The sequence below is a fragment of the Macaca nemestrina genome, chromosome 20, assembly GCF_043159975.1.
Source record: "Macaca nemestrina isolate mMacNem1 chromosome 20, mMacNem.hap1, whole genome shotgun sequence".
NCBI classification, from domain to species: Eukaryota; Metazoa; Chordata; class Mammalia; order Primates; family Cercopithecidae; genus Macaca; species Macaca nemestrina.
The window spans coordinates 4,100,277-4,123,546 of record NC_092144.1 but is presented as its reverse complement, the minus strand read 5'-3'; the positions used below and the strand labels follow the sequence as shown (position 1 = coordinate 4,123,546).

At 54.7% G+C, this 23,270-nt stretch overlaps 2 protein-coding genes across 4 annotated transcripts; both read left to right on the top strand.

Annotated features, from left to right (window-relative positions):
• Window positions 1-360: 360 nt before the first annotated feature.
• LOC105485222 (leucine rich alpha-2-glycoprotein 1) lies at window positions 361-3,514 on the top strand. Of its 2 annotated transcripts, none has more exons than XM_011747458.3 (2): window positions 361-756; window positions 1,805-3,514. In XM_011747458.3, the coding sequence occupies exons 1-2, from the start codon at window positions 617-619 to the stop codon at window positions 2,784-2,786; spliced, it is 1,122 nt and encodes a 373-aa protein (XP_011745760.2). In that variant the 5' UTR covers window positions 361-616; the 3' UTR covers window positions 2,787-3,514. The 2 variants fall into 2 exon arrangements, with proteins under 2 accessions (XP_011745760.2, XP_011745753.2); XM_011747451.3 differs by having other exon boundaries at window positions 362-756; window positions 1,775-3,514.
• A 1,969-nt stretch (window positions 3,515-5,483) lies between these two features.
• LOC105485232 (perilipin 5) lies at window positions 5,484-18,242 on the top strand. Of its 2 annotated transcripts, XM_011747476.2 has the most exons (9): window positions 5,541-5,584; window positions 5,830-5,899; window positions 6,921-7,004; window positions 9,797-9,992; window positions 12,153-12,235; window positions 12,730-12,910; window positions 15,543-15,742; window positions 16,309-16,422; window positions 17,630-18,242. In XM_011747476.2, exons 3-9 carry the CDS (start codon window positions 6,942-6,944, stop codon window positions 18,179-18,181), a joined length of 1,389 nt encoding a protein of 462 aa, XP_011745778.2. In that variant the 5' UTR covers window positions 5,541-5,584; window positions 5,830-5,899; window positions 6,921-6,941; the 3' UTR covers window positions 18,182-18,242. The 2 variants fall into 2 exon arrangements, with proteins under 2 accessions (XP_011745773.2, XP_011745778.2); XM_011747471.2 differs by lacking the exon at window positions 5,830-5,899 and having other exon boundaries at window positions 5,484-5,584.
• The last annotated feature ends 5,028 nt before the right edge of the window (window positions 18,243-23,270 follow it).

Genomic DNA, 23,270 nt, shown 5'->3' with positions numbered 1-23,270 from the left:
TTTTTTTTTTTTTTTGAGACAGAGTCTTGCTCTGTGCCCCAGGCTGGAGTGCAGTGGCGCGATCTCGGCTCACTGCAAGCTCCGCCCCCCCGGGCTCACGCCATTCTTCTGCCTCAGCCTCCCGAGTAGCTGGGACTACAGGCGCCTGCCACCTCGCCCGGCTAATTTTCTTGTATTTTTAGTAGAGACGGGGTTTCACCGTGTTAGCCAGGATGGTCTCGATCTCCTGACCTCGTGATCCGCCCGTCTCGGCCTCCCAAAGTGCTAGGATTACAGGCTTGAGCCACTGCGCCCGGCCTTTTTTGTTCTTTTCAGTGAGCTTTCTGGTTGCTCAAGTTTATGGTAAATAACTCCTCTTGCTAAGAGCTGTCGCTATCTCCAAGAATGGTGCCTTGCAAACCTTGATCCTTGAACTCTGGGTTGGGGGAAGTGAGGATGCAACTAGAGAGACTCTTGGATGTCCCCCAAAAATCAGGAAACAAGGAAAGAAAAACCTGGGTTTTAGAAGCAGGGTCAAAAAGAGGTTGAACAGGAAACAATTTCCAGGAAGCAATTTTGTAATCCTGACCCCTCCCCTTTTCCCGCCTGGCTTAGCCTCAGCCCCTGTCAGGAACTGATGGGGGTGGGGACTTTCCCGGGGTTGGTTCCCCGGCCCCCAGTCCAGGCAGGTATAAGGCCACCTCCCCAGGCCAGGACAACCCAAAAGCAAAAGAGAAGAGCTACTATGGCCTCTTGGAGCCGACAGCGACCCGAAAGGTAGGTCCCCACACTACCTGTCCTAGGCAGGTCTGACCCACATTCCAGCTGACCCACTGAAGTCACAGGGAGCAGATACAGACCTGGAGCCTGGGACAGATCAACCTTAACTATGACAGAAAGACTGACACATACACACAGACACACACACACACACACACACATCCCTGCAGAAGCCCAGGTGGGCATGGGCAGGATGGAGCCGGGGGAGGCTTTTTGTTAGAGGTCTGGGGCCACAGTGACCAAGGCTGTCCAGATCATGTCTGATGGCTGCTGGGCCAGGGAAGCCCTGGAGACTGAGGGGAAGCCCCAGGCTTCCAAGGGTGCTAAATGTAAACCACCCCTTCCCAAGGCCAAATGCCCACCCTCAGACCGGGCCAAAGCAGGATACACTTTTCATGTTCAGAGGCTGCAGTGAGCTATGATCATACCAATGCCCTCCAGCCTGGGCAACCGAGCAAGACCCTGTCTCAAAAACGTGAACCTGAACATCTGTCTTCCTCCAAGCACCCAACTGGTCAAGGCTGGACAGAAAGACCAGGATCCCAGAGCAGAGAAGTCTTCATGGAAAAGAGGGCATTGGAGCTGGGGCTTTGCAGGATGAATAGGAGTTCACATCAAAACACAGAGCCAGGGAGACAAGGACTGACCCAGAAAACAAGCCAGATCAGAAGAAACTAGCAAGTTGGACTGTGAATAATTAGCAGCTCATGGGGGCTAGGCTGGTGATGGGGAAGTATACTCATATTATGTGGGAGTTACACCCAGAAACTCAACTTTCCTAGAATTGTAATTCTCCCTGCAACAGGCGCCACTTCTGGCAGCTGTGGGGGGTGAGGGTAGAAGCTGGGAGAGGAGAAGGAAGCAACTGCCCTAGTCCAGGTAAGAGATGAGGCAGCATAGTCCAGGCTGGCAGCCGCAGAGATGGGAAGAAGTGGGCAAATTTGGGGGTGTATTTTCACCTAGCTGAGTGTATTTTCACTGTGGGTTAGTAAGCATCTTCTGTTACTGCCTGCAGCCCAGGGGACTTTCAACCCCATCTTTCTAGAACCCTGTTCCTGCTGCTGCTATTGGCGGCCTCAGCCTGTGGGGTCACCCTGAGCCCCAAAGACTGCCAGGTGTTCCGCTCAGACCATGGCAGCTCCATCTCCTGCCAACCACCTGCCAAAATCCCCAGCTACCTGCCAGCCGACACTGTGCACCTGGCCGTGGAGTTCTTCAACCTGACCCTCCTGCCAGCCACCCTCCTCCAGGGCGCCTCTAAGCTCCAAGAATTGCACCTCTCCAGCAACAGGCTGGAAAGCCTCTCACCCGAGTTCCTGCGGCCAGTGCCGCAGCTGAGGGTGCTGGATCTAACTCGAAACTCCCTGACCGGGCTGCCCCCAGGCCTCTTCCAGGCCTCAGCCACCCTGGACACCCTGGTGTTGAAAGAAAACCAGCTGGAGGTCCTGGAGGCCTCGTGGCTGCACGGTCTGAAAGCCCTGAGGCATCTGGACCTGTCTGGGAACTGCCTCCGGAAACTGCCCCCTGGGCTGCTGGCCAACTTCACCCTCCTGCGCACCCTTGACCTTGCGGAGAACCAGTTGGAGACCTTGCCCCCTGACCTTCTGCAGGGTCCGCTGCAGTTAGAACGGCTACATCTAGAAGGCAACAAATTGCAAGAACTGGGAAAGGATCTCCTCGTGCCGCAGCCAGACCTGCGCTACCTTTTCCTGAACGGCAACAAGCTGGCCAGGGTGGCAGCCGGTGCCTTCCAGGGCCTGCGGCAGCTGGACATGCTGGACCTCTCCAATAACTCGCTGGCCAGTGTGCCCGAGGGGCTCTGGACATCCCTAGGGCAGCCAAACCGGGACATGCGGGATGGCTTTGACATCTCCAGCAACCCCTGGATCTGTGACCAGAACCTGAGCGACCTCTATCGTTGGCTTCAGGCCCAAAAAGACAAGATGTTTTCCCAGAATGACACGCGCTGTGCTGGGCCTGAAGCCATGAAGGGCCAGACGCTCCTGGCAGTGGCCGAGTCCCAGTGAGACCTGGGGCTGGGGTTGAGGGTGGGGGGTCTGGTAGAACACTGCAACCCACTTAGCAAATAATCCTGCCTTTGGCCAGGCGCGGTGGCTCACGCCTGTAATCCCAGCACTTCGGGAGGCCAAGGCGGGCGGATCACGAGGTCAAGAGATTGAGACCATCCTGGCTAACACGGTGAAACCCCATCTCTACTAAAAATACAAAAAAAATTAGCCAGATGTGGTGGCGGGCACCTGTAGTCTCAGCTACTCGGGAGGCTGAGGCAGGAGAATGGCGTGAACCGGGGAGGCGGAGCTTGCAGCGAGCAGAGATTGCACCACTGCACTCTAGCCTGGGCAACAGAGCGAGATTCCGTCTCAAAAATAAAAAATAAAAATAAAAAACAAATAATCCTGCCTTCTACAGGTGAGACTCAGGGCTGTCCATTATGGCTGGGACCCCGTTTCACCCACGCATGCTTCTAAAACACACGATGGACTTTCCTGACCCGTGCCCAAGATGTGCCCTCTCTCTGGAATGCCGTTCCCCGTTTCCCAGATCTCTTGATCTCTGGGTTCTCCCAGCCCCCTTGTCCTTCCCTCCGGCTGAGCCCTGGCCACACTGGGCCTGCCTTTCTCTGACTCTGTCTTCCCCAAGTCAGGGGGCTCTCTGAGTGCAGGGTCTGGTGCTGAGTCCCACTTAGCTTGGGGTCAGACCCAAGGGGTTTAATAAATAACTCTTGAAAACTGGATAGGATGAATTGGCTTTTGTTGTGTTCCTAGCATCTTCTCAAATCAACTTCCTAGGACTCCAGGGTGCAGGAGGAAAAGAGGCATGGCCCAGGCCCTGGGGTGTGGGAGGCGGTCTCCCTAGGGGGTGACAGTTGGGATCAAAGACCTGTGACTTTTCCTCTCCCTTCCCCCATCCTGGGACCTAACTGGAAATAAAACCTTGACCGTTGCCCGGGTGTCATTTTACCAGTGGATTTCTGCCAGGGCTTGTGTCCTAGGAGAAGGTTTAAGTTAAACCAGATTGCCCAGGTCTCCAAACAATTTGTCATGCCGGCCTGAGATCATCTAAGGGGGCACCTGCCCCGTGCAAGGTTGCAGGGGCGGGATGGGGCCGAAGGGATGGGCGGGGTCCCAGGCCCACCTGCTTATATGGCATTGACCATGTGGGGGCTATAGTCAGATTTGGGAGACCCTGGGGATTGGGGATATGACCAGTTTTCGCAGCTCCCTAAAAAATGGACGTACACCCTGGTGCCGTGGCTCACACATGTAATCCCTTTGGGATTACAGCACTTTGAGAGGCTGAGGCAGGCAGATCACGCAAGGTCAGGAGTTCGATACCAGCCTGGCCAACATGGCAAAACCCCGTCTCTACTAAAATACAAAATACAAAAATTAGCCAGGCATAATGGCATGTGCCTGTCATACCAGCTACTCGGGAGGGTCAGGCACGAGAATCGCTCGAACCTGGGAGGTGGAGGTTACAGTGAGCCAAGATCGTGCCACTGCACTCCAGTCTGGGCGACAGAGTGAAACTGTGTCTCTAAATAAGTACATAAATAAATAGACCATGCCTACATCTGTGGTCATTCCAGGCACGGCAATGAACAGGCAGGGTTCTGGGGTCCAGCAGGGCTAGGTTTGAATAGGATCCCTGGCCGGGCGTGGTGACTCATGCCTGTAATCCTAGCACTTTGGGAGGCCAAGACGGGTGAATCATGAAGTCAGGAGTTCAAGACCAGCCTGACCCATATGGCGAAACCCCGTGTCTACTAAAAATACAAAAATTAGCTAGGTATGGTGGCAGGCGCCTGTAATCCCAGCTACTCGGGAGGCTGAGGCAGGAGAATCACTTGAACCCAGGGGGTGGAGGTTGCAGTGAGCCGAGATTGCACCACTGCACTCCAGCCTGGGTGACAGAGTCAGATGCTGTCTCAAAAAATAAATAAATAAATAAAAAGGAATAGGATATTCACCTGCTATGGTATGCAGGGCAAGTGATTTACCATATCTGAGCCTCAGCTTGCTCAGCTGTAAAATGGGGATCCTAGGGAAAGGGCAGGCCTGGCTTCTGGTTAGTTAAGGAGCAGATTAAGAAATAAAAAGAAGCTGGGTGCAATGGCTCACACCTGTAATCCCAGCAATTCGGGAGGCTGAGGTGGAAGGATCACTTGGGCCTTAGGGGTTCAAGACCAACCTGGTCAACACAGGGAGCTCTCATCTCTACAAAAAGTAAAAAAAAAAGTTAGCTGGGCGTGGTGGTGTGTGCCTGTGGTCCCAGCTACTCAGGAGGCTGAGGCGGGAGGATGACCTGAGCCTGGGAAGGCAAGGCTGCAGTGAGCTGTGATCACACCACTGCACTCTAGCCCTGGGCAACCGAGCAAGACCCAGTCTCAAAAATCGATAAATAATAATAATTAATGATAAGAAAAGTCATCAGCGACTTGGCCAAGGTCACTCAGCAGGGCCATGGGGGCTGTGATCGCATGGACCATCTCCATGGCAACAGCAGTGAGGGTGACAGGTGGACAAACTTGGTATAATAAAGTATAATAGATCAGTCTTTTGCATCCAGCGTTCCCAGATTGCTATGGCAACCGCAGAGCACGGGGCTAGCCCAAGGAGAGGGCGAGGGAAGCCTGGAGCCACACCCCCTGGGCACGCCCCCGCACGGCCTCTCCCCATTGGTCAGTTCCGGAGGCCCCCACTCCGCAAGCAGATATAAGATGGGCGGGGCCGGTGAGCAGGGGGTGGAGACTTCAGCGTGGGGTCAGCGGAGACACCTGGGGTCTGAAGCCGCTCGCGCACAGGTGAGTGCCCTGAGAGCGGCGTCCAGGGGCGTCCCCCGGGCTCAGGAGAGGAGCTCCAGATAGGGTGGTTGGGCGAAGGTCTGGCGGTGTGGGACGGGTACGACGGGCCAGAGCAGGTGGCTGGGACCCTTGGCCCAGTTGGCCCCAGCTCAGGACCCAGTTGGGCGAGGACCAGTCCTGAGAGGACGCGGGGTGCAACCGGAGGGATCGCAGGCGGCAAGTCGAACTCCCCCCTCTAACTCTAGCTGGCTGCGTGACCTTGGGACCAGTGTGGATCTGTTGCGTGCCTCAGTTGCCCTGCCTGTCAAATGAGCTGTGAGTGGACTAGGACCACTCAGTAGCTATCACCTCCAGCCGTCCGGGGTGCTTGGGCAGTTCTGGGCCCAGGCAGGGGCTGCAGGGGTAGCAGGGACCTCCCCCATCTAACAAAACAGGAAACAGCCCAGAGAGGTGAAGGCGCTTGCCAAAAATCACACAGCAGGCCAGGTGCAGTGTCTCATGCCTGTAATCCCAGCACTTTGGGAGGCTGAGGCGGACGGATCACTTGAGCCCAGGAGTTTGAGACGTGCCTGGGCAACACGGTGAAACCCCGTTTCTACTAAAAATTAAAAAATTAACCGAGCATGGTGGCACGTGGGTAATCCCAGCTAACTGGGAGGCTGAGGCGGAGATTGCAGTGAGCTGAGATGGCGCCACTGCTCTCCAGCCTGGGCAAGAGAGAGATTCTGTCTTTTTTTTTTTTTTTTTTTTTTTTTTTTTGAGACGGAGTCTCGCTCTGTCGCCCAGGCTGGAGTGCAGTGGCCGGATCTCAGCTCACTGCAAGCTCCGCCTCCCGGGTTTACGTCATTCTCCTGCCTCCGCCTCCCGAGTAGCTGGGACTACAGGCGCCCGCCACCGTGCCGGCTAGTTTTTTGTATTTTTAGTAGAGACGGGGTTTCACCGTGTTAGCCAGGATGGTCTCGATCTCCTGACCTCGTGATCCACCCGCCTCCGCCTCCCAAAGTGCTGGGATTACAGGCTTGAGCCACCGCGCCCGGCCAGATTCTGTCTTTAAAAAATAATAAATAAATAAATAAAAATAACACCGCAATTAATGGTAGCATTTGAACCCAGGTCTCTCTCACCTCAGAGACCATGCTTCAAGTCACTCCAGCAACCCCACCTTGCCAGAGGCTCATTATTAGACACCTTCTGTGTACAGAGCTCTGGACATGCATTGTCTGAACCCCGCAGAATGCCCCATTATTCAGATGAAGAAACTGAGGCCCCAAGAGGTTTATTTGACAGGATCTGACGCCTGGGCAGGTGCCCCCCCTTACTCAATCCTGCCCTGCAGGGTGACCCTGTTTGCAGCACGATGTCCGAAGAGGAGGCGGCTCACATCCCCAGACCCAGCGGCTCAGATTCCCAGACCCAGCAGGTGAGGGCTGCGCCTCCCATGGAGCGGGGACACAAGGAATTGTGTGGGACAGTCCCTTCTAGGAGCGTTTCAGGCCAGGTATCCTGCCCCACTCCTCTCCTTGCTGGGAAAACCTGACTCATAAAATATTTTGGTCCATGGAGGAGACGGTCTATTTCCTAGTGGGGGCTTAATGAGGCCCTGGGAGGGGAGTGTCTCAAAGACACCCAGCTGGCTTTTGTGGCCCCTACCCAACCCTTTCCCTCTCCTCTGATCCCTGGGTCTCCACCTGTATCCTTTTGTCTCCACGTCCACCATCATGGCGCCCTCAATAACAATAGTAAGAGCAGCAATCACTGTATCGGTTGCAAGAGTTCCATGTATATTGGCTCCTTGAATACCCCATCACAACTCTAGTAATGCATTTCGTAGATGGGGAAACCAAGGCACCGAATGGTTCAGTTCCTTGCCCAAGTTCACACAGCTTGGAGGCAGTTGAACCAGAAGTGAACAGAGGCCATTGTGCTCCAGGGGCGGTGCTCTGAACCCCCAAACTCTAACATCTCCTCCCTCGAGCAGACAGATCACAGTCGACCCTTTAACAACACGGGTTTGAACTGCACAGGTCAGGCTGGGCACGGTGGCTCACGCCTGTAATCCCAGCGCTTTGAGAGGCCAAACGGGCAGATCACCTGAGGTCAGGAGTTTGAGACCAGCCTGGCCAACATGGTGAAACCCTGTCTGTACTAAAAGTACGAGAATTAGCCGGGCATGGTGGCAGGTGCCACCTACTGTATTCCCAGCTACTCAGGAGCCTGAGGCAGGAGAAACGCTTGAACCCTGGAGACGGGGGTTGCAGTGAGCCGAGATCATGCCACTGCACTCCAGCCTGGGTAACAAGAACGAGACTCCATCTCAAAAAAAAAAAAAAAAAAGGCCGGGCGCGGTGGCTCACGCCTGTAATCCCAGCACTTTGGGAGGCCGAGGCGGGCGGATCACAAGGTCAGGAGATCGAGACCACGGTGAAACCCCGTCTCTACTAAAAATACAAAAAATTAGCCGGGCGCGGTTGTGGGCGCCTGTAGTCCCAGCTACTCGGGAGGCTGAGGCAGGAGAATGGCGTGAACCCGGGAGGCGGAGCTTGCAGTGAGCCGAGATCGCGCCACTGCACTCCAGCCTGGGCGACAGAGCGAGACTCCGTCTCAAAAAAAAAAAAAAAAAAGGTGGGGTGGTGGCTGCCTGTAATTCAGCTAATTGGGAGGCTGAGGCAGGAGAATCTCTTGAACCCAGGAGACAGAAGTATGCAGACCTTTTCCAACCAAATGCAGATCAAAAAATATAGTATTTGGCCAGGTGCAGTGGTTCACGCCTATAATCCCAGCATATTAGGAGACTGAAGCGGGAGGATCACTTGAGCCAGGAGTTCAAGACCAGCATGGGTAACACAGCAAGACCCCATCTCTATAAAATAAAATAAAATTGGCCGGGCGCGGTGGCTCAAGCCTGTAATCCCAGCACTTTGGGAGGCCGAGACGGGCGGATCACGAGGTCAGGAGATCGAGACCATCCTGGCTAACACAGTGAAACCCCGTCTCTACTAAAAAATACAAAAAACTAGCCGGGCGAGGTGGTGGGCGCCTGTAGTCCCAGCTACTCGGGAGGCTGAGGCAGGAGAATGGCGTGGACCCGGGAGGCGGAGCTTGCAGTGAGCTGAGATCCGGCCACTGCGCTCCAGCCTGGGCGACAGAGTAAGACTCCGTCTCAAAAAAAAATAAAAAATAAAAAAAAATAAAATTAGCTGGGCACAGTGGTGTGCACCTGTAATCACAGGTACTTGGAGACTGAGGTGGGAGGATTGCTTGAGCCTGGGAGGCTGAGGCTGCAGGGAGCCATGCTTGAATCATTGCCCTCCAGCCTGGGCAACAGAGCAGGACCTTGTCTCTATTGAAAACAAAAAAATTGTGACCAGGCGCCGTGGCTCAAGCCTGTAATCCCAGCACTTTGGGAGGCTGAGTTGGGTGGATCACCTGAGGTCAGGAGTTCGAGACCAGCCTGGCCAACATAGTGAAACCCTGTTTCTACTTAAAAAAAAAAAAAAAAAAATTGGCTGGGCGCGGTGGCTCACACCTGTAATCCCAGCACTTTGGGAGGCCGAGGTGGGTGGATCACCTGAGGTTGGGAGTTTGAGACCAGCCTGACCAACGTGGAGAAACCCCATCTCTACTAAAAATACAAAAAAAAAAAAAAAAAAAGCCAGATATGGTGGTGCATCCCTGTAATCCCAGCTCTTCGGGAGGCTGAGGCAGGAGAATCACTTGAACCCAGGAGGTGAAGGTTGCACTGAGCTGAGATCACACCATTGCACTCCAGCCTGGGCAATAACAGCAAAACTCTGTCTTAAATAACAATAATAACAATAACAATTGCCAGGTGTGGTGGCGGGCGCCTGTAATCCCAGCTACTTGGGAGGCTGAGGCAGGAGAATCATTTGAATCCAAGAGGAGGAGGTTGCAGTGAGCTGAGATGGTGCCACTGTGCTCCAGCCTGGGTGACAAGAGTGAAACCCCATCTCAACAAAAGAAAACAAAATTGTAATGTTCTGTGTACACCATGGGAAGAGGAGCCTGTGAGTTAAGGAACCATGACATTCTCACATCCACATGTATCTTCACTGCCTCTACATGGCGGGGTGTTCAGTACTCTATCCTTCCACTCTACCATCCCTTGTCCTGGCCTAGAGAGGGGAAGTAGGTTGAGGTATGGCTGGGGCCCCACTTCCCCCAGGGCCCCCCTGATGCCAGCCTTTCCCACAGAATGTGGTGCAGCGTGTGGTGGCTCTGCCCCTGGTCAGGGCCACGTGCACCGCGGTCTGCGATGCTTACAGCGCAGCCAAGGACAGGCACCCGCTGCTGGGCTCTGCCTGCCGCCTGGCTGAGAACTGCGTGTGCGACCTGACCACCCGTGCCCTGGACCACGCCCAGCCGCTGCTCGAGCACCTGCAGCCCCAGCGTGAGTGCCCCAGCTCGTTTTCCCAGAACTGTGGCTTGTCCCCGTCCCATCCTCCTTGGTCTATCTGCATGACATTCCTGGGAGTCATCTTCAGCCTAGCCACCTGTCCCACTGCCATGCCACCTCTCCTCAATCTCTGCACTTAAGTCCCTCTTTAATGTGATCACCAGCTGGGCATGGCGGTTCATGCCTATGATCCCAGTGCTTTGGGAGGCCGAGGCAGGAGGCCTCACTTGAGGCCAGGAATTCAAGACCAGCCAAGGCAACATAGTGAGATCCTGTATCTCAAAAAAAAAATTTTTTTTTTTAATCTGGCTGGGTGTGGTGGCTCATGCCTGTAATCCCAGCACTTTGTGAGGCTGAGGTAAGCAGATCACGAGGTCAGGAGTTCAAGACCAGCCTGGCAAACATAGTGAAACCCCATCTCTACTAAAAATACAAAACTTAGCCAGGTGTGGTGGCAGGCACCTGTAATCCCAGGTCCTCGGGAGGCTGAGGCAGAAGAATTGTTTGAACCTGGGAGGCAGAGGTTGCAGTGAGCCAAGACTGCACCATTGCACTCCAGCCTGGGCAGCAGAGTGAGACTCCATCTCAAAAAATATATATATATGTGTGTGTGTGTGTGTGTGTGTGTGTGTGTGTGTGTGTATATATATATAAAATCTGATCCCCTGCCAGGCATGGTGGCTCATGCCTGTAATCCCAGTACTTTAGGAGTCTGAGGCAGGCGGATCACTTGAGGTCAGGAGTTCGAGACCAGCCTGGCCAACATAGTGAAACCCCGTCTCTACTAAAAATATAAAACTTAGCCGAGTGTGGTGGCAGGCACCTGTAATCCCAGGTACTCAGGAGGCTGAGGCAGGAGAATCGTTTGAACCTGGGAGGCAGAGGTTGCAGTGAGCCAAGACTGCACCATTGCACTCCAGCCTGGGCAAGAGAGTGAGACTCCATCTCAAAAAAATATATATATATATATATGTGTATATATATATATGTGTGTGTGTGTGTATGTATGTGTGTGTATATATATAAAATCTGATCCCCCGCCAGGCATGGTGGCTCATGCCTGTAATCCCAGTACTTTAGGAGTCTGAGGCAGGCGGATCACTTGAGGTCAGGAGTTCGAGACCAGGCTGGCCAACATGGTGAAACCCCATCTCTACTAAAAATACAAAAATTAGCCAGGCATGGTGGTGGGCGCCTGTAATCCCAGCTCCAACGGAGGCTGAGGCAGGAGAATCGCTTGAACCTGGGAGACGGGTCCCAGGGTCCAGTGGCAAGCCGAAATTGTGCCACTGCACTCCAGCCTGGGTGACATAGCTAGACTGTGTCTCAAAAATAAATAAATCTGATCTCCGGCCCTCTCCCCTTACCTGTTTACTGGTGGGGCCCCTCCTCTCTGTCCGTATTCCATCTGTCTCCCTGTTCCCCCTCGTTTGTTGGCCTGACGTGCCTTGGGTCCATTTGTCTCTCCAGGCCCCTTCCCCTCTGTGCCTGCCTCTGCCTGTCCTGAGCCCTGCAGCCTCCGCTCTGCAGTTCTCACATTTCTGTGGACCCCTGAGCCGATGACGGGGTGAGGGGGTGGGGGGGACTGTAGGACCCTTGGCCTATAGTCTGACCCATGAAGAAGGTCACCTGAGGGTCCCAGCCTAGCACCTCCTCACCTGCCTCTCAGCCAGATTCTGTGCCCTTGAGTCTGTCCGCTGGGCCATCTGAGCTGGGCACAGCTGCAAAGTCACCTTGGTGCTGGGAGAATAGGGTGGGTGGCAGAGCCCAGGCAGGAGAACAGAGGAGGCAGTGCCCAACCCAGTGGCATACCCACACCCTCAGGGCCCCCAGTCTCACCTAGGGAGGCAGCCAGGTCCCCCTGTGGTCTAAGCCTTCTCCACATCTCCCTCTGCTGGCGTCTGTCTCCAGGAGCCTCAGGTATCTGCTCCAGCGTCTTGGTGGCTTCTTGCTGTAAGGTCTCAGGAAGCCTGTGCCTCTCCTGGTGTGGGTCTCGTCTCCGTCATTCTCTGTGGTCTCTCCCTGTCTCTCCTGGTCTCCTTCCTTCTCTGTCTCTGCTTCTCTCTCTAGCATTCCCTCCCTCTACAACTCTCACTGTGTCCCTATCTCCCTCTGCATCTCCCCGAGTCTCCTTGCCTCTCTCCCTCCCTTCAGTGGCCTCCGTGAACAGTTTCGCCTGCAGGGGCCTGGACAAGCTGGAGGAGAAGCTTCCCTTTCTACAGCAACCTTCGGAGACGGTACCCCAGATAACTAGACATGGGGACCTCCAGTGGGGGCAGGCCAGAGTAGAGGTGGGAGGGAGGAAGGGATGGTGCCAGCCAGGCTTTTAGTTAACTCGAGAAAAAACAGCCAGGTTAAGATAACTGCAATATATATATACACACACACACACACACATATATACACACACATACATGTATATATAGTATACATGTACATATAGTATATATACACATATATTTACATGTATATATGTATGTGTGTATATGCATATATAGGTATATGTGTGTGTATATGTGTGTGTGTATATATATGTATTGCTAGTAAGGGCGGGTAACTGCCTCAACACCCTCTGAGGGAAGGGTTTCATCATCCCTTTTATAGGGGAAACTGAGGCACGGAGCCAGGAGGAAGTCCAGGGATCTTTGAGTCCCAGCCCCAGGGAACTAGGGTGGCAGAAATGGAGCTGGAGTCCCGCGGTGCCTGGAGTAGGGGGGGCCCTTCCTTCCAGGTGGTGACCTCGGCCAAGGACGCGGTGGCCAGCAGTGTCACGGGTGTGGTGGACCTGGCCCGGCGTGGCCGGCGCTGGAGCGTGGAGCTGAAGCGCTCTGTGAGCCATGCCATGGACGTTGTGCTGGAAAAATCAGAGGAGCTGGTGGATCACTTCCTGCCCATGACGGAGGAAGAGCTCGGTGAGGACGACACCCTCATCCCTAACCGCTGAGTCCTCCTGCCCAGTCCACATCCCCCTGTGATACAGATCAGAGAGGTCTGAGACTCACCCAAGGTCACACAGCAGATCAGGAAACACAGTACTTGAAACCAGGCCCGTCCTCCCTCCCAGTCACTTCCATGGTCTCCTAACCTGCATCCTGCCAGGAGTCAGAATACCCAGACCCTAAGGGCGTATAGGCCTTTTAGACTTGAGGTCCCAAACTGGTGGACCCCCAAATGCCCATGCAGTGTGTTTTAAATATTTTCATTCTTTGCATGCATTTAACAACCAGATTTTGCATTACATGTCCCAATTCTTGGCTTGTTTTGAAAAACTAGAGACACTCCCAGGCACGGTGACTCACGCCTGTAATCCCAGCACTTTGTGAGGCCAAGGCGGGCAGATCACGAGGTCAGGAGATCGAGACCAGCCTGGCCAACATAGTGAAACCACATCTCTACTAAAAATACAAAAAATTAGCTGGGTGTGTTGGTGGGTGCCTGTAATCCCAGTTACTTGGGAGGCTGAGGCAGGAGAATCACTTGAACCTAGGAAGCGGAGCTTGCAGTGAGTCGAGATGGCACCATTGTACTTCTGCCTGGGTGACAGACCAAGACTCCATCTCCAAAAACAAAAAACAAACAAAAAAAAAAACCGCAGTGAGGCATTGATTAGGTACTTCTTGTGTGCCAGGCGCTCCTGAATTTTTTTTTTTTTTTTTGAGACAAAATTTCACTCTGTCACCCAGGCTGGAGTGCAGTATTGCGATCTCAGCTCACTACAACCTCTGCCTCCTGGGTTCAAGCGATTCTCCGGCCTCGGCCTCCTGATTAACTGGGATAACAGGCGTCCACCACTACACCCGGCTATTTTTGTGTATTTAGTAGAGATGCAGTTTCGCATGTTGACCAAACTCCTGACCTCAGGTGATCCGCTTGCCTTGACCTCCCAAAGTGCTGGGATTACAGGCGTGAGTCCACCACACCCAATCACCTTTTTTTTTTTTTTTTTTGAAATGGAGTCTCGCTCTGTCGCCCAGGCTGAAGTGCAGTGGTGTGATCTCGGCTCACTGCAGCTTCTGCCTCCGGGGTTCAAGTGATTCTCCTGCCTCATCTTCCTGGACAGCTGGGAATAGAGGTGCATACCACCACATCTGGCTGATTAAAAAAATTTTTTTTGTAGAGATGGTGTCTTGCTATGTTGGCCAGGCTGGTCTCCAACTCCTGGGCTCAAGTGATCCCCCTGCCTTGGCCTCCCAAAGTGCTGAGATTATAGGTGTGAGCCACTGTGCCTGGACTATGATATATTCTTTTTTATTTTCACCATGTCTTGTGTGGATTTTTTTTTTATTTTTTCATTCTTTTTTAAATTTTAATCTTTTTTGAGATGGGGTCTTGCTCTGTTACCTAGGCTACAGGGCAGTGGCGTGATCATAGCTCACTGCAGCCTTGAATTCCTGGGCTCATGTGATCCTCCTGCCTCAGCTTCTCAAGCAGCTGGGACTACAGGCACACGCCACATTGTGCCCGGCCCTGGCTAATTTCTGTATTTCTTTTCTAGAGATGGGGTCTTGCTATATTGCCTGAGCTGGTCTCAAAGTAATCCTCCCTAGGCTCAAGCAGTCCTCCTATCTCAGCCTCCCAAAGTGCTGGGATTACAGGTGCATGCCGCTGCACCCAACCTATATGTTTTAAAGGCTGCTTAACCCAGCACTTTGGGAGTCCGAGGCAGGCGGATCAGTTGAGCTCAGGAGTTCTAGACCAGCCTGGCCAACATGGTGAAACCCTACTAAAAAAACAAAACTTTAGTAGAGGTTTCACCTCTACTAAAAATAGAGGTGAAACCTCTACTAAAAATACAAAACTTAATCGAGTGTGGAGGTGCACGCCTGTGGTCCCAGCTCCTTAGGAGGCTGAGGCAGGAGAATTGCTTGATCCTGGGAGGCGGAGGTTGCAGTGAGTTGGGATAGCGCCATTGCACTCCAGTCTGGGGGACAGAGCAAGACTCCATCTCAAAAAAAAAAAAAAGAAAAACTTTGGGAGGCTGAGGCGGGCGGATCACGAGGTCAGGAGATCGAGACCATCCTGGCTAACACGGTGAAACCCCGTCTCTACTAAAAATACAAGAAAATTAGCCGGGCGAGGTGGCGGGCGCCTGTAGTCCCAGCTACTCGGGAGGCTGAGGCAGGAGAATGGCGTGAACCCGGGGCGGGGGGCGGAGCTTGCAGTGAGCCGAGATCACGCCACTGCACTCCAGCCTGGGGCACACAGCAAGACTCCATCTCAAAAAAAAAAAAAAAAAAAAAATGGTTAAGCAGTTTGGGGCCAACGTGCCTGGGTTCCAATCCAGATATGCTTCTTGCATCTTGCAGGATCTCACCTCTCCCTTGCCTCAGTTTTCCTCTGTAAAACAGGACCCACCATAGTGCCTACATCTTACAGCTTGGGGAAGACCAAATGGGTTGATGTCAGTCGAGGGGAACTGTGAATGTGGGAACCTGTGGCTTCTGTACCCAGAGGTGGGAGAGCAGAGGTGGAGAGGGGGTGGCCGTGCTGACCCCGCGCTGTCCCCGCGCTGTCCCCGCGCTGTCCCCGAATCCTGTCCTCCAGCGGCACTGGCGGCTGAGGCCGAGGGCCCGGAAGTGGGTTCGGTGGAGGATCAGAGGAGACAGCAGGGCTACTTTGTGCGCCTCGGCTCCCTGTCAGCGCGGATTCGCCACCTGGCCTACGAGCACTCTCTGGGGAAACTGAGGCAGAGCAAACACCGTGCCCAGGACACCCTGGCCCAGCTGCAGGAGACGCTGGAGCTGGTGAGAGCCCGCGGCCTACCCCTGCTCCAGGATGCAGGCCAATCAGTATGGATTGAGCGCCAACTGAATACCGGATCCCGGGCTAGCCCGAAGTGGGAGGCGGAGCTGGGTGCAGCTGTCTCCAGCTGTGTGTATTCAGCGCTGGGGGACCCGGGCCTGGAGGAGCCCAGGGGTGTCATGACTCTGCCTGGGGAGTCGGGGAGGGGTTTTGTGGAAGAGGGGAAGGAGGAGCTGGAATTTAGAGCGAGTTAGGGTAGGTCAGAAGAGAACCTTCCTCTTCTGGTGCCCTCCTCATCAGAATCCTCCCATCCTCAGCGCGTCCCTCCCCACAGCAGCCACCAGAGGGCACCTGTGAGCCCCTGAGTCAGGTCCGTCTCTTCTCTGCCCACAGCCCTCTATGGCTCCCACCTGCCTTGGGGTCCAAGCCCAAGTCTTCCCCAGGGCCCTGCACAACCTGCCTCTGTCTCCTAAATGCTTACTGAGGCCAAATCATTGGTCCTGGACCCCACCCCCACCCCCACCCCCAGATCCCTCAGCTCTGAAGACCACCATCTCTGTCCTTGCAGATAGACCACATGCAGTGTGGGGTGACCCCCACCACCCCGGCCTGCCCCGGGAAGGTGCACGAACTATGGGGGGAATGGGGCCAGTGCAATCCGAAGACCCGCCGCCGGAGCCAGGTGAGACTTTCAGGGCGCCAGGTGAGACCGCAGGAGTGCCAGGTGAGGTGGTGTCTGCCGCCAGGCCGTGGAGGAAGACGGGGAGTGACGGTTTGCAGATCAGCCCAGTGCTGTCGGGGACCCAGCTCAAGCTATCTCAAACCAAGTGCGGAGTCAGCTAGTCGAGGTGTCCATGGGGGGAAACTGAGGCAGGTTTAAGTCCCACTGTGTGTTTATTTTACTTATGTATGTATTTTGAGATGGAGTTTTATTGTTTTATTATTTATTTATTTTTGAGATGCAGGGAGGTGAGGGAAGAAGGGGTGCTGGCCCAGGCAGGCAGTTGTCCCTGGCTTCCCGCTCCTTCTCTCTTTCCCGCCCTCCACATTCTCTCCCTGATCCTATAGCCTAGAAACCATGTCTCCACCTTCCACTTTATTTATTTATTTATTTTTTGAGACGGAGTCTGGCTCTGTCGCCCAGGCTGGAGTGCAGTGGCCGGATCTCAGCTCACTGCAAGCTCCGCCTCCTGGGTTCACGCCATTCTCCTGCCTCAGCCTCCCGAGTAGCTGGGACTACAGGCGCCCGCCACCTCGCCCGGCTAGTTTTTTGTATTTTTTAGTAGAGACGGGGTTTCACTGGGTTAGCCAGGATGGTCTATATGTCCTGACCTCGTGATCCGCCTGTCTCAGCCTCCCGAAGTGCTGGGATTACAGGCTTGAGCCACTGTGCCCAGCCCACTTGATTTTTATTTATTATTTATTTGAGATGGAGTCTCACTCTGTCGCCCAGGCTGGAGTGCAGTGGCGCGATCTCAGCTCACTGCAACCTCCGCCTCCCGGGTTCAAGCGATTCTCCTGTCTTAGCCTCCTGAGTAGCTGGGACTACAGGTGCCCATCACCACACTTGGCTAATTTTTGTATTTTTGGTAGACACGGGATTTTGCCATGTTGACCAGGCTAGTCTTGAACTCCTGACCTCAGGTGATCTGCCCGACTCGGCCACCCAAAGTGCTGGGATTACAGGTGTGAGCTACTGCGCCCAGCCCCATTGTGTGTTTATAAAGGAGACCAAGGCAGGGCTGGGTCACATTCTGTGTCTATGGGGGACAGGACTATGAGGTCTATGAGACAGGTTGACAGCCCCACTGTAGGTCCATCAGAGAAACTGAGGCAGGACAGCAGTCCTGGGCGTCCATAGGGGGAACTGAGGTCCCTGCCCCCTGCAGGCAGAGCTGGAGACGCTGGTGCTGTCCCGCAGCCTGACGCAGGAGCTACAGGGCATGATAGAGGCACTGGAGTCCAGTGTGCGGGGCCTGCCCCCCAGCGCCCAGGAGAAGGTGGCTGAGGTGCGGCGCAGCGTGGACGCCCTGCAGGCTGCCTTCGCTGATGCCCGCTGCTTCGGGGATGTGCCAGCAGCCGTGCTGGCCGAGGGCCGGGGTAGCGTGGCCCGTGCACACGCCTGCGTGGATGAGCTGCTGGAGCTGGTGGTGCAGGCCGTGCCGCTGCCCTGGCTGGTGGGACCCTTTGCACCCATCCTTGTGGAGCGACCCGAGCCCCTGCCTGACCTGGCGGACCAGGTGGATGAGGTCATCGGGGGCCCTGACCCCCGCTGGGCGCACCTGGACTGGCCGGCCCAGCAGAGAGCCTGGGAGGCCCAGCACAGGGATGGGAATGGTGATGGGGACGGGATGGGTGTCGCCGGGGACATCTGTGAGCAGGAACCCGAAACCCCCAGCTGCTCGGTCAAGCACACCCTGATGCCCGAGCTGGACTTCTGACCACATGGGCCAGTGGAGGCTGGGAGGAAAGGCCACCTGCATGCCCAGATCCCTGCTGCCCACACGTAAGCACGAGGTCTTGGCCTTGACTCTTCTGTAGAATCAGACCCAACTCAGGATCCCTGACCACGTTTTTGGTATTAGACTCTCCCATTTTTTCCTTGCACACATGGACAAAGAGGCCCAGGGGGAGCAGGACCTCGAACCCAATTCAGGCCAGCTTGAGCCACGAGCTGGTTCTTCACCTGTGTCCTGCTCCCTGGCTCCATGAAGCTAATCCAAACCTCTCCAAGAGGCTGGGCACAGTGGCTGATGCCTCTAATCTCAGCACTTTGGGAGGCTGAGGCCGGTGGATCATCTGAGGTCAGGAGTTCGAGACCATCCTGGCCAACATGATGAAACCCCATCTCTAAAAGAAAAAAAAAAAAAAAAAAGCCAGGCGTGGTGGTGTGCACCTGTAAGTCCCAGCTACTTGTGAGGCTGAGGCAGGAGAATTGCTTGAACCCGAGAGGCGGGAGGTTGCAGTGCGCAGAGATTGCGCCACTGTACACCAGCCTGGGTGACAGAGCAAGACTCTATCTAAAAAATAATAACAGCCTCCCCAAGAAACAAACACACATTTTGCCCAATGCCTGCTGTTTGGGGCTTTGAAAAGTGAGCCCTGACTGGGTGTGGTGGCTGACGCCTGTAATCACAGCACTTTGGGAGGCCAAGGTGGGAGGACTGCTTGAGCCCAGGAGTTGGAGGCTACAGTCAGCCATGATCTGGCCCCTGCACTCTTGCCTGGGTGACAAAGCAAGACCTTATCTCATTTTTTAAAAAAATACTTTCCAGGGAAACACACCTTTTCCCCTATTTGGAACTTGGAAAAGGGAGTCCTCCTCCTCCCTCAGTTTTTACATCCTGGACTGGTGGGTTCCCCGAAGATGCCCGTGGGCTGAGCTGCTCAGCCTGCCACACCCGCTTGCTTTGCTGTTTGAGATTTGCCCCCAGAATAAAGGTCCTTTTTGATGTTGAAAGGCCCATGTGTGTTCCAGCCAGGGTGGGTCTCAATCCCAGGGGGCTGGGGGCCACGGAGGTGTGTCACCGCAGAGACGGAGAGGGAGGGGCTGTGTAGAGCCAGGGTTCAAGATCTGGAAGAATGGTGCTTCTCTGACCTGCCTGTCATCCTGTCTGGGATCCATCATTACTGCCCAGCCCACGTGGGGTAAGCATTGCAACTTAAAACTAGTCGGGCAGCCGGGCGCAGTGGCTCAAGCCTGTAATCCCAGCACTTTGGGAGGCCGAGACGGGCGGATCACGAGGTCAGGAGATCGAGACCATCCTGGCTAACGTGGTGAAACCCCATCTCTACTAAAAAATACAAAAAACTAGCCGGGCGAGGTGGCGGGCGCCTGTAGTCCCAGCTACTCGGGAGGCTGAGGCAGGAGAATGGCGTGAACCCGGGAGGCGGAGCTTGCAGTGAGCTGAGATCCGGCCACTGCACTCTAGCCTGGGCGACAGAGCGAGACTCCGTCTCAAAAAAAAAAAAAAACTAGCCGGGCAAAGTGGCGAGCGCCTGTAGTCCCAGCTACTCGGGAGGCTGAGGCAGGAGAATGGCGTTAACCCGGGAGGCGGAGCTTGCAGTGAGCTGAGATCCAGCCACTGCACTCCAGCCTGGGCGACAGAGCGAGAGTCTGTTTCAAAAAAAAAAAATTGTCGGGCATATGGCTCACACCTGTAATCCCAGCACTTTGGGAGGCTGAGGTGGGAGGATTGTATGAGCCCAGGAGTTTTGACACCAACCTGGGCAACATAGCGAGACCTTCTCTCTACAAAAAATTTTAAAAATAGGCATGGTGCGAGCCTGTGCCCCAGCTACTCAGGAGGCTGAGGCAGCAGGATCCCTCTAACCCAGGATGTTGAAGCTGCAGTGAGCTTTGATTGGTAACCACTCCGCTCCAGTCTGGGCAACAGAGCGAGACCCTGTCTCTAAAAATAAACAAGAGCATCGCCCCTTCGGTCGCATGGAAGCTGTTCGCATCTTGGTCCAGGTGAATTTCGTGGAAATTGCAGGGAGCAGAACAGAAGGGGAAGGAGTCAGATAGAGCAGCTGTCTTCCCACCTCCTGGTCCTGCAGGAGCTGGTCTTGCTGTGGTCTCTCCATCTGCGCTGGTCAGGATGGGAAGACAGAGGCAGGGCAAGGGCCATGGGCTGGTCTCGGGGGTTCCCTCCTGTCCTCTGACCGCATTTCTGGCTGCTCCGTCAACTCCCCTGGGACTGGGTAGGGTGTTAGGAAACCATAGCGTGGTATGGTGAGGTCAGGGTGGCCCCTGACTTCCCTGGGACGTGGTCCAGAGGGCGGCTCTGGGATCTCCGACCACTTCCACCAGCCAAATCCACCTCCCTGATCCTGTTCTGGAACTTCCCACAAGTCCCCGCTGCCCACAGACCAAACTCTTCACCTTCCAACTTCCTCCTCCAGCCTGACCTGGATACTTTGCTCTTCGCCCATGGAAGTGGGCACATTCCCACCTCCGGGCCTTTGCTGAGGCTGTGTGGCCACCTGGAATGCCCTTCCCACCCCCTATCCGTCCCTCGGACACATCTCATACATCCTGAAGGCCCAGCCTCAATGCCGCCTCCTCCAGGAAGGCTTCCTGGGCTCTATCCCAGCTGGATACCTCCCTCCTCCGGTCCTCCACAGGTCACCTTCTCAAGGTTTCTTGCCCTTTCCACCTTGACTTATAACGACAGGCAGCCTTGTCTTTTCCCACATGAGGCTGGGGGCTCCTGGCAGGGCCAGGCCTGTTGAGGATGATCAGAACACACAGGGATAAGCATTTTGGCAGAGGGAACAGCTTAGGGAAAGGCACAGCAGTAGGGAAATCAGTTTCACTGGAGCAGAGGTGAGGAAAAGAGAATGGGTTGAGCTAAGCTCTGGGATTTATTTATTTATTTATTTATTTATTGAGACAGAGTCTGTCTCTGTCACCCAGGCTGGAGTGCAGTGGCGCGATCTCAGCTCACTGCAACCTCCACCTCCCGGGTTCAAGTGATTCTCCTGCCTCAGCCTCCTGAGTAGCTGGGACTACAGGCGTGTGCCACCACACACAGCTGACTTTTGTATTTTTAGTGGAGATAGGGTTTCGCCATGTTGGTCAGACTGGTCTCAAACTCCTGACCTCAGGTGATCCACCGGCCTTAGCCTCCCAAAGTGCTGGGATTACAGGCATGAACCACTGTGCCTGGCCCATTAATTTGTTTAATTTTTATTTAAAAATATTTTTTGGGCGGCCGGGTACGGTGGCTCACGCCTATAATCCCAGCACTTTGGGAGGCCAAGGTGGGTGGATCACGAGGTCAGGAGATCGAGACCATCTTGCCTAGCACAGTGAAACCCCGTCTCTACTAAAAATACAAAAAATTAGCCGGGTGTGGTGGCGGGAGCTTGTAGTCCCAGCTACTTGGGAGGCTGGGGCAGGAGAACGGCATGAATCCAGGAGGTGGAGCTTGCAGTGAGCCGAGATGGCGCCATTGCACTCCAGCCTGGGTGACAGAGCGAGACTCCGTCTCAAAAGAAAAAATATATATATTTAAATATACATAAATATATGTAAATTTATTTTATTTATTTATTTTTCGTTTGAGATGTGGATCTCGCTCTGTCACCCAGGCTGGTCTCAAACTCCTGATCTCAAGCCAATCCTCCTGCCTGGGTCTCCCTAAATGCTAGGATTACAGACTGAGCCATGGCACCTGGCCTGAGGTATATATTTTTTAAAGGGAGAGGGGATCCAGGAGGGCCTCTTGGAGGAAGTGATATTCGAGGAAAGATTTGGAAGGAGGTGAGGGATATGAGAAAGGGTGCTGGAGGCAAAAGCAACAACCTGCATGAAGGCCCTGAGGCAGGGTGTTGGGGGCTAAGCAGGCACAGTCACGTGTGTCTTTGAGGGACTCCACTGTCCTGGTGTGTTATGGGAACAGTGAAAAGGCCCGTGTTACTGGAGCAGAGTGAGGAGAAGGAAGAGGGGAAGGTGGGGAGAGGATGAGGCAGGTTATGCAGGGCCTAGCGGGCTGTAGGGAGTGGGGACTTGGGCTTTGACCCCTGGCTCCTACCCCGGGGAAGGTGGGAGCCATGGAGGGTGCTGGGCAGAGGAGGGGCAGGTCCTGGCTGGGATGTTTGTGATCACTTATTTATTTTTTCTCCCCACACACTGGGCTGTGGCCGCCCTTTGGGAAGGGGAGGGGCACCCAGAGCTCTCCCAGCCACCCTTGGGAAGCACTGGCTGGTAGGAGAGGTTGGGGGACACCCCCCCGTTGTTCCCCCACTGTTTAGCAAACACAGTGTCGGCTCCAAGGAGACAGACGGCCTGGGAATCATCAGATCCTGTGGCTGGACCCTCCCTCCTCCCAGCCCAGTGCCCAGAGCCACCCATGGGGTCTGCCCTCTCACCCCCAATAACACAGGGCTAGGAATCCTGTCTCGGAGGCAGGTAGGAGGGGGACACAGCCCAGGGTGGGCGTCACAGCCATTCCTCTGCCCACCCACCCACAGCCAGCCCAGCACATAGGCTGGGCTCGGCACGAAGGTTCCGGGTCTGGGTTTGAATCCCGTCCTAACCAGTTTTTTTTGGAACAGGACGCCTTCTCCAGGGAGCCTCCGTGGGTTGGCCCAAGCCCCCCAGGTTGGGTTTTCACTCCTAGGGTGCCCCCAGCTTGGCTGGTGCTCCATCTTGGTCTGCATTTTGGTCTAAGTCCCTTCTGGAGAGTGACAGGCTCCCCTCCACACTGAGGACACCCTCTGCTCCTCGCAGAGACCCTGAGACCCTGAGACCCTGCTTCTGCCTGGGTAACGCAAAGGTAGCATTTGTTCAGTGCATGACCTCATCTCACAGAGGCTCACAATCACTCTCTGTTGTTCTACTGAGCCAAACGGTATTAAGCACCAAATGTACGCCAGGCACTGTTCTGTGGGAACCTGTGGGGAGGTGTTCCAGGCAGAGGGCACGGCCCGTGCAGAGGCCCTAAGGCAGGACAGTGCCAGGTGTGCTAGAGGCACAGCAAGGAGGCCTGTGTGACTGGGGTGAAGCAAGTGAAGGAGGAAGCT

Excerpts from the sequence above, each read along its gene's own strand:
- LOC105485232 (XM_011747471.2), top strand. The coding sequence starts at position 5,501 with ATGGGCGGGGCCGGTGAGCAGGGGGTGGAGACTTCAGCGTGGGGTCAG. Across the intron at positions 9,993-12,152 it reads CGAGCACCTGCAGCCCCAGC|TGGCCTCCGTGAACAGTTTC; the intron begins GTGAGTGCCCCA and ends CCCTCCCTTCAG. Across the intron at positions 12,911-15,542 it reads CATGACGGAGGAAGAGCTCG|CGGCACTGGCGGCTGAGGCC; the intron begins GTGAGGACGACA and ends CCTGTCCTCCAG.
- LOC105485222 (XM_011747451.3), top strand. The coding sequence starts at position 617 with ATGGGGGTGGGGACTTTCCCGGGGTTGGTTCCCCGGCCCCCAGTCCAG. Across the intron at positions 757-1,774 it reads AGCCGACAGCGACCCGAAAG|CCCAGGGGACTTTCAACCCC; the intron begins GTAGGTCCCCAC and ends TACTGCCTGCAG.